Genomic DNA, 10599 nt, shown 5'->3' on the forward strand with positions numbered 1-10599 from the left:
CATATATATACCACTACATCACACAGAAAGCCGTGTAAAAAGATACACGTGTAAATTCACACAGTAACTGTACAACAATAATAATCACAAAAACCGAATGAACCGTATTATTGCAGGGGCTGTTGTTTGAGCCCCAGGTGACAACTGAACGAACCGGCCCTATGTTCAAAGGTATTCCAAACGTGACAGTCCCATATTTTCCACATATATTTAGGGTGTCCAGAGCCACATTATCCCGTCGTGTTCTTTTTTTTTTTTTTTTTAAGATAGTGGGGTTAAAACGAGGAAGATATTGCTGCTATTTCTAGCAGTTCTAGTGACCATGTAGAGGCGTCCTTGTTATAAATGGTGGTGGTGGTGGTGGTGGTGGTGGTGGTGATGCTGTGTTGTGGGTATTGTTTTTTGTTGTTCTGGTAATTAATTAACCCCGGGGGCCCCGAGTGAATCCTTATTAATGACCAGCTATTATGGTAACGGGGAATTTATATTCGAGACCATTCCAGTTTTGTATGTGTGTGTGTGTGTTTGAGTGTGGCTATTGTTGGTGGTGTTGTTGTTGTTGCTGCTGCCTCTACTCATGCTGCTCCCGCCGCCGCTCACATGTGTCCCGATGACGCGAGAAGCAAGAAATAATGAAGAAACAAGGAATAAAAAATACATATAAATCGCGATGCACGAGGCTGTGACGTGAAAGAATACTGAACGAGGTTGATGTGGGTATAGCCACAGTGGTTATGTTGTGTTGTTGTGGCGCTAGTATAGAGGGTTTGGGTGACAAGGGAAATGGTAGATATAGTACGAGAAATAACGTTGGGTTTGTATGGGTGTTAGTACAAAGGTATTAAGACAAGGGTAACAGTGAAGATGGTATAAAGGGCTGGTTTGTGCTGTATAGGCTAAAGTAGTAAAGGATTTAGCAATGTTGTTACTATATTGGGGTGTAGTGTTGATGGTCGTGTGGGGGAGACGGGTAGTATTGTAGTGTATAGGCTACGGTTGTAAAGGGTGTTGTGGTCGTGTTAGTGTTGTGGTACAGTTGTGTCGTATCCGGGGTATTACTGGGAATAGAATGTCGATGTTAACCGTGAAGAGATATCGGTGGTTGTGGTGGTAGTAAGGGGTGAGGTGAGGGAAATTACAGTATCGGCTGTAGTAATGAAAGGGTGTTAGTCGCGTCAGTGTTATTGTATTGCATTGTATTAGTGGTAGTACATAGAGATAACCTGACCGCGGGGAAGATGGTACTAGTGTGAGAAGGACAGGTGGTTAGTGGTAGTGGCTAGTAATGTATGTGTTGCAGTAGTGAAGGCTGTAGTCTGTTTAGTGTTGTGTTCTACAGTATAGTACAGTATAGAATGGGTTTCGCAACGGAAGCGGTGATGATGGTGAAGGAACTGGTATCGTGTTGTACTGGGGGTCGTGATGGGTGGCAATGATTTGATGATGACGATGATGATGATGGTAGTGGAGGTAGTGTGTAAATACAGAAAGTTGTTATATATATATGTGTGTGTATGTGTGTGTAACTCTGTGTGTGTGTGTGTGTGTGTGTATTATATAGCCTCCTTGACACTTGACTGATGTCGCCGACTGATGTTGCTGTTGTTGTTACAATGGTTGTTGCTGGCGTCGTTCGTAGACGTTGGTGGTGGTGGTAGTTGTGGTAGTAGTAATCCCAGCCAGGAATTTTGTAATCCTCTTGTGTAATAAAATAGATAGATGGGTAGATAGAATGATAAACAGGTGGAGACAGACAGACAGGCAGGTAGGAAGAGAGATGTTGCTCTCAGCCTGTGGTTTAAAACGTCCGTACGTTCCGACCGTCCGCCTGTATGATGATGTGCGTGCGTCAGTAGAGAGATGAGACGAGGTGAGTAGCAGTAGTAGGAGGGAATGAGTGAACGAAAGTGAAAGTGAAGAGGAGAGAGAGAGAGTATAGAGAAAGATACTGTAGGTTTGGAAGCAAGAGGATGGAGAATGGAAATTGAATATAAGAGAAAGATAGAAAGAGAGAGGGGGGAGAAAAGGGAGATGCCATATAGTGGTAGAGTAGATATTAGAGGGAGGTGCAAAAACGCATGAGGATTAGACGGAGGAAATTGTTATAAGATCTAAAAAAGGGGAGGAGGAGGAGGAGGTAAAGGAGAGGGGGAGTAGGGATATATGAAGAGAAGAGAAGGGGTTACGAGGAGAGAAAGAAAGAGAGAGAGAGAGGAGTAGGTGTTATGTTTTTTAGCCTCAGATGAAATCTATTTGAAGAACTGTCTAAAAGGATTCCAAGCATGACCCTTCCGATTTTTTTTATTCGTAAATCTAGGACTAAATACATTTTCCAAAATGTCCTTTAATTTTTATCTTTCTCAAAGTCGATAGGGCTTGATTTGGAGGGAATTTGGCTGCTATTTCTTGCGAGCGACCACATTCAGAGTTCTCTCTTTCCTTAAGATGGCGCTGGCGCTGGTGCTAGTAGTTGGTGGAGACAACAGTGTTGGCGGTAGTACAGCTCACTAGTAGTACAGCTACTACCGCCAACACTTGTGGTAGTGACAGTAGTAATAATAGTACTGGTCGTGTTGGAAGTAGTGGTGGTGGTGATGGTGGTGGTGGTAGTAGTGGTGGTGGTGATGGTGGTGGTAGTAGTGGTGGTGATGGTGGTGGTAGTAGTTGTGGTGATGGTGGTGGTGGTAGTAGTGGTGGTGGTGATGGTGGTGGTAGTAGTGGTGGTGATGGTGGTGGTAGTAGTTGTGGTGGTGGTGGTGGTAGTAGTTGTGGTGATGGTGGTGGTAGTAGTGGTGGTGGTGGTGGTGGTGGTAGTAGTTGTGGTAACGATGATGATGGTGTTAGTGGCGTAAGTGTTGGAAGCAGTTGTGGTGGTCGTAGTCGTAGCGGTGGAGTTTGTGGTGGTGGTCGTAGTCGTAGTCGTGGTGGTCGTGGTGAAGATGATGACGGCGGGGAGGAGAACTGCTAGTCATTAAGACGATGGTAGTGGTGGTGGTGGTGATGACGGTAATGGTGGTTGTGGCGGTAGTGGTGATAGTGGTGTTGGCGATGGTAGTCATGAAAATGGGTTACATTAGAGATGGCGGCGGCGGTGGTAGTGGCGGTGTTAGTAGCAATAGTGAAAGTGAAAGTAGTTATGATGGTGATGATGATGGGTTAGTGCTGTTGTTTGTAGTGGTGGTGCCCCCACTACAAATACAGTGACAAATACAGTTGTAGTAGATGTAGTAGTGTTTATAGTGGTAGTGGTGGTGGTGGTGATGGAGGTTGTGGTAGCGGCGTCGACGGCGGATCAGAAAACCTTCTCCGATCTTTGGTCTCCATTTTCTTATCTTCATCTCATCCAAATTCCTTCACAGCCTAATCGATGTATATGTGTGCGTATATGTATGTATGTGTGTATGTATGTATGTATGTATGTATGTGTGCGTATATGTATGTATGTACGTGGAGATGCAGAATATTTGTTGCTATGAATATGTCTGTGAAAGACAGTGTGTGTGTGTAGGAGTATGTGTGAGAGAGGATAAATGTGTGTTCATGTGTGTGTGGGAGAGAGAGAGAATTATGTGTGAAATTGCGGGAATACGTCAGAGAGAGAGTGTGTGTGTGTGAGAGAGAGAGGGAGTGAGAAAGTGAATGTAGAGAGAGAGAGAGGGAGTAAGAAAGTGAAAGTAGAGAGAGAGAGAGGGAGTGAGAAAGTGAAAGTAGAGGGAAATAGCGCGAATATGTGTGTATGTGAGTATATATGCGTGTATGTATGATGGCATGTTTTGCGCGCGTGTGTGTGTGTGCTTATTTGTGTATCTGTGTTTATGTGTGTGTGTGTGTGTGTGAAAGAGAGAGACCGAACGTGTAAATGTGTGATTATATATATTTGTGTGTGTGCTTGTGTGAGAGAGAGAGAAAAAGAATGTTTTATGTGTGTGCTTGTGTGTGTAACTGTATATGTGTGTGAGAATATGGTTGTGTGAGTATGTATGTATCTCTAAGAGACAATGTGTTTGTGCAAGAAAAGAAAGACTCTGTGTGTGTGTGTGTGTGTGTGTTCTAGCGTTTGTACTTTTTGCGTGAGTGTGTGTGTGTGTGTATGTGTGTTAGTGTGTGTTAGTTTTCAGTGTGTTTTCGGGTATCTGTGTACATGTGTGAGTGTTTGTGTGTGTGTGTGTAAATACGTATCTGTGTGGGAGAGAGAGAGAGAAAAACGTGTATGTGTTTGCATATATGTGTGTGTGAGAGAGAGAAAGTGTGTATGTGTGTGAATGTATGTTCGGCAGACGACAAGCTACTTTGCTGTTGATCTGATGTCGCGATATATCAGGGGTGGAGAGAGTAAAGGGAGTAAACTGAGGATGAGACAGAAACGGAGTGGAGGATGGTGAGTGTGAGACACGGAGAGAGAGAGAGAGAGAGAGAGAGAGAGAGAGAGAGAGGCAGAGAGAAGAGTGAGACGAAGAGAGAAAGTGGGAGGTGGAAAGGGGAGTGAAGGGAGTGAGAAAGACGAGTGGGGAGATGAGTGTGAGGAAGGGAGAGGGAGAGGGAGTGAGAAGTGAGAGAGACTGTGAAGAGGATAAGGAAAGAGGGAGTAAACAGAGAGAAGGGGAGTAAGGGAAAAGGAAGGTAAGACTGAGGAAGGAAGAGAGAGAAGGAAGCTAGATTAAAGGGAGAGAGAGAGAGAGAGAGAGGGAGAGGTGGAGTAGAGTGGTGAGTGTGTAGTGCAACAAAGAGATAAACGGGGGGGAGGAAGAAATGAGAGGAGGAGGAGAGAAAATAAAGGAGAGCAGGGAGTAATTAGAACAATAACGAAAGAAAGAAAGAAGGAAAGGTTAAGGAGTAAAGGGAGACACGTAGAGAGGAAAGTAGGAGGGCTGTAGTGTAGAGAGAGGGAGAGAGAGAGACAGAGAGAGAGAGAGAGAGACAGAGAGAGACAGACAGACAGAGAAAGGGAGAGAGAGAAAGGGAGAGAGAGAAAGAGAGAGAGAGGGAGAGGGAGAGAGAGACAGACAGACAGAGATACAGAGAGAAAAGAGAGAGAGAGATAGAGAGAGACAGAGAGAGAGGGAGAGAGAGAGAAAAGAGAGAGAGAGAAAAGAGAGACAGAGAGACAGAGAGAGACAGAGAGACAGAGAGAGAGAGGGGGGGAGAGGGAGAGAGAGAGAGCGAAAAGAGAGAGAGAGAGAAAATAGAGAGAGAGAAAATAGAGAGAGAGAAAATAGAGAGAGAGAAAAGAGAGAGAGAGAAAAGAGAGAGAGAGAGAGAGAGGGGAAAAAGGAGAGCAAAGTGAATGAGAAAGAAGGATGGAAGAAGTAAAGAAGACAATGCATGGGAGAAAGGAGGAGGAGGAGGAGGAAGGGATGCAAAGAAGTTAGGAGAGTGTGAGTGAAAACTAAGATGAAAGAAAGTGATGGGGAGGTTTTGTTTATGAAGATTGACAGGTTTGTCTCGAATGGCAAAATGTTTTGATAACAAATGGATTGGCCACGGTTGGAAAAGGCATTTATTTTAAGTCTTCTCAGTTGGAGACTTGGGGCTAAAGCAATAACTACCAAAACAACAACAACAAAAACAAAAACAAAAACATTAGCAGCAAACCACAATAACAAAAGCAAAAGGAACTACAACAACAATAATAATAACAACAATAATAATAATAATAATCCTTTCCACTATAGGCACAAGGCCTGAAATTTTGCGGGGGGAGGGAGTAAGTCGATTAGATTGACCCCAATGCTCAACTGGTACTTAATTTATCAACCCCAAAAGGATGAAAGACAAAGTCGACCCGAGCGGCATTTGAACTCAGAACGCTAAGACAGATGACATACCACTAAGCATTTTGCCCAACACACTAGCGATTCTGCCGGCTTGCCACCTTAATAATAATAATAATAATAATAATAATAGGAATAATCCTTTCTACTACAGGCAGAAGACCTGAAATTTTTTGGGGGGTGGGGGAGGGGTTTAGTCGATTAGATCGACCCCAGTACACAACTGGTACTTAATTTATCAACCCTCGAAGGATGAAAGGCAAAGCTGACCTCAACAGAATTTGAACTCAGAACATTAAGATGCACAAAATGCTGCCAGGCATTTTACCAAGCGTGCTAACGATCTCACCAGCTCGACACAATAATAATAATAATAATAATAATAATAATAATAATAATAATAATAATAATAGCAAAACAAAAATGGAAGAGTGCCAATGTTATCAAGTGAAAGATATTTCGGCATCTTGTGTACCTTCCACAGGTTCAGAAAATAAACTTGTCAATCTGCTTCATTTTGGTTAATATTTATAGGATTGAGGTTACCCCTCCACAAAATATAGTTCACTTGATAGCAAATGGCACTCTTCTATTTTTGCTTCTATATCTTCTGGAAGAGTTACATCAGTCCTTTAAATATTATTATTATTATTGCCAGTGCCGCTGGACTGGCTCCTGTGCAGGTGGCATGTAAAAAACACCATTTTGAGCGTGGCCGTTGCCAGTACCGTGTGACTGGCCCTCGTGCCGGTGGCATGTAAAAGCACCCACTACACTCTCGGACTGGTTGGCATTAGGAAGGGCATCCAGCTGTAGAAACCTTGTCAGATCAGATTGGAGCTTGGTGCAGCCTTCTGGCTTGCCAGTCCTCAGTCAAACCGTCCAACCCATGCTAGCATGGAAAGCAAACGTTAAACGATGATGATGATTAATAATAATAATAATGGTTCTCATGGCTTCTGATCTTGTGCGGATGCAGTACCATGCAGTGATTCTCATGGCTTCTGATCTTAATTGATTGGAAGTGTTATCATGTACATTGTTTTGTCTTGGTATAAAAAGATGGGCTACAGCAAATATTCTGCTTAATACCACAGATTTACTTGTCAGTTGTTTGACCTTAACCAGTTGGGCATGTCCCTTGGTGGCTGACGATATGTGCATCTTTGGTCACGAGCAGAAGTAGTGGGGGAGCATCATAGCCATGTGTTGAGAGGAATTCTTTGGGGTTTGAATAATTCACCTTTGGAAACATGGGTGTTTTGCTCAACACCCTTAAACAAACCTTATTCAAGGACCTTTTGAACGGGATGGGCTACTCGACCTGAAGAAAATTCTAGCTGGGCCCCACCTGCAAGGTCATGCGCTATTTATCTTGATATAAGATCACCATGTTGCACACATGTGGTTGTGATGCATGTGCCTGGTCTACCCTTATCAGACGGGTAGTCATGATGGGTATAATGGGCTTCGTATATTTGTACCCCAGTGTCACTTTGATGGCATGCACTGCTCTCTCACTCAATAACAATAATAATAATATTGATAATAATAATCACAACAGCCACACAGACAACATAGAAGAAACAGCAACTACAAAAACAACAACAATAACACTGAAGTGTTGATTACCTTCAGAAGTCAAACAACGTCGGTATTTGCACGATTCTGAAACAGAAGCAAACATATAGTTGTGTAAGCTTGTGTATATACACACACACATACGTACACACACAGACACAGACACACACACACACACACACACACACACACGCACACACACACACACACACACACACAATGCAAGAACAATGAATACAGGTGCAGGAGTGGTTGTGTGATAAATAACTTGCTTACAAGCCACATAGTTCCGGGTTCAGTCCCACTGCATGGCACCTTGGGGCAGGATAGTTGGTCAGCCTGAGGCTATAGTAGAAGACACTTGCCCAAGGTGCCATGCAGTGGGACTGAACCCAGAACCATGTGGATGGTAAGCAAGCTACTTACCATACAGCCACTCCTGCGCCTATATAGCACTCTCATATACGAAATGTTGTAACAAAACCAGTGTTGGCTATAATTTGTATAAAATTTGTTGAGATAACCTTAACACATGATCTGAGTTCAAATTCCAATGGGGGGGGGGGGGCTAACTTTGCTTTTAATCCTTTCAGGGAGAATAACATAAGTACCAGTTGAGCACTGGGGTCACTTTAATTGCCTTAGCCCCTCCCCCAAAATTGCTGGCTTTGTGCCAAAATTTGAAACTAATATGTTAATGTTATATTCTCAGCTCCATAGAAAGCAGAATATACGACATTCAAATAACTAGTGCTGTAGCTGAAGCATAAAGTTCAAATCCATGCAAAAGTCAATGTACATGTTGAATAAGTGGAGGCGCAATGGCCCAGTGGTTAGGGCAGCGGACTCGCGGTCATAGGATCGCGGTTTCAATTCCCAGACCGGGCATTGTGAGTGTTTATTGAGCAAAAACACCTAAAGTTCCACAAGGCTCCGGCAGGGGATGGTGGCGAACCCTGCTGTACTCTTTCACCACAACTTTCTCTCACTCTTACTTCCTGTTTCTGTTGTGCCTGTAATTCAAAGGGGTCAACCTTGTCACACTGTATCACGCTGAATATCCCCCGAGAACTACGTTAAAGGTTACATGTGTCTGTGGAGTGCTCAGCCACTTGCATGTTAATTTCACGAGCAGGCTGTTCCGTTGATCGGATCAACTGGAACCCTCGACGTCGTAAGCGACGGTGTGCCAACAACAATACGTTGAATAATTGACAACATATGGAAATCAAGTTCCAATTAAAATTATTAAAGATATCTTGGAGCTTTTCAAAAATTTCTGGGGAAACATAAGTGTGGTAAAAAGCATGTCTCCCAACCACATGGTTCAGGGTTCAGTCCCACTGTGTGGAACCTTGGGCAAGTGTCTTCTGTATTAGCTCTGGGCTGACCAAAGCTTTGTGAGTGGATTTATGGATGGAAACTGAAAGAAGCTCATTATATATGTATATATATATATATATATATATATATATATACATACACACACATTAAGAGCGAGAGAGAGAGAGAGAGAGAGAGAGAGAGAGAGAGAGAGAGGTGCAGATGTAGTCCCGTGGTAAGAAGCTTTTTTCTCTACCACATGGTTCCAAGTTCAGTCCCACTGCGTGGCATCTTGGGCAAGTGTCGTCTACTATATCCCTGGGATGACTAAAGCTTTGTGAGTGCATTTGGTAGATAGAAACTGAATGAAGCCCTTCATGTATGTGTATATATATATATATATATATATATATATGTATGTATATGCCTATGTGTGTGTCTTTGTTTGGCCCCCCATCACTGCTTGACAACCTTTGTTGGTGTGCTTACGTCCCTGTAATTTGGTCGTTCAGCAAAAGAGATCAATAGGATAAGTACCAGACTTTAAAATAATAAGTACAAGGGGCCAATTCGTTCAACTGAAAATTCTTCAAGCCAGTGCCCCAGCATGACCACAGTCTAATGATTGAAATACTGGACAGAATTTTTCGTAGCATTTCTTCTGGCTTGGCTCATGATGCTCCGCGTTCAAATCCCATCATGTTGACTTTAGCTTTCATTGTATCGAAGGTCAATAAAATAAGTACCAGTTAAACGCTAAGGGTCAATGTCATCGACATACTTGCTCCCTCAAAACCTTCGGCCCTTATACATTTCTAGAGAGGATTACTTATGCAACAGTGTCGCAGCAAATGTTTCTATAAAATGTCACAGGAAATAATAATAATAATAATAGTCGTCATCGTCGTCGTCGTCGTCGTCGTTTAATGTCCACTTTCTATGCTGGCATGGGTTGGACAAATGTTTGTATAATATCTGTATACACTATGGACTTCAATTTGAGAGGAAGCCAACTCAAATATTCTTAATTATATCTCTTAGCAATTATTTATTAATAATTATGCACACTTATAAACTGTTTAATTATTGGTTCAGTGCCAGTAATTAAGGTGTTTATATAGTGAGATATGAATGTATCAGCCGTCACGGTGAGAAGTTTCCATTTGCACAACGTTGGCTTTAGCATAGATTATTCATGAGCGCTGGACCAGAAACACCAATAAAAAAGCTTCCCTAACACACTTGTAAACAAAAACATACTCATATACCCATACATATGTACATACATACACACACACTCACACTTACAGACACATATATAAATATACATACACATACATCTATGTGTATATATATATATATATATATATATATATATATTAATACATACATACATATATATATATATATATATATATATATATATATATATATATATTCAACAACTGGTACCCGTGCCAACGTCGTCTCCTTCATTGGACACAAAACTCAGCTTGTGAAGACTTATTGAGGCAAGCGAAAGCGAAATCGGGATAGCACCTGTGCCCAGCGTCGCCTTTCTGGCACTTGTGCCCGTGACATGTGTAAGGATTTTCGAGCAAGAGCGTTGCCAGTGTGTTTGTGTATCGTCTTGTGGGATGGTCATTTTGGGGGGATGGGGCAGGGTGCCAAATAAACACATGCACTATATATATATTTTTTTCTTCATTCGTTCATTACTGTTCTTATTTCATTATCTTAGCTCATGTCCATTGTCCAGAAATCTTTCCTTACACATCTGTGACCTCTTCAGCGACACTTTTTGTTTTCTTGTGTGTTCTTGCTCCACTTACACCAGAAGACAGGTGTATGAACAACAAGCAAGTGTATTAGGTTGACACTAGGGAAAATGAAAAATCAGTGGCTATATATATGTGTGTGTGTG

At 42.3% G+C, this 10599-nt stretch overlaps 1 protein-coding gene across 1 annotated transcript in view; it reads right to left on the reverse strand.

The window, feature by feature from the left end:
• Positions 1–7326: 7326 nt before the first annotated feature.
• Positions 7327–10599, reverse strand: part of LOC128251064 (uncharacterized) — a 34005-nt gene continuing 30732 nt past the window's right edge. Inside the window, exon 4 of the mRNA XM_052977394.2 lies at positions 7327–7439. Within this exon, the coding sequence (XP_052833354.2) occupies positions 7327–7439 (113 nt within the window). The remainder of the gene's footprint in view (positions 7440–10599) is intronic.

This window comes from Octopus bimaculoides, chromosome 28 (assembly GCF_046866305.1).
Source record: "Octopus bimaculoides isolate indiv1 chromosome 28, ASM4686630v1, whole genome shotgun sequence".
Lineage (NCBI taxonomy): Eukaryota > Metazoa > Mollusca > Cephalopoda > Octopoda > Octopodidae > Octopus > Octopus bimaculoides.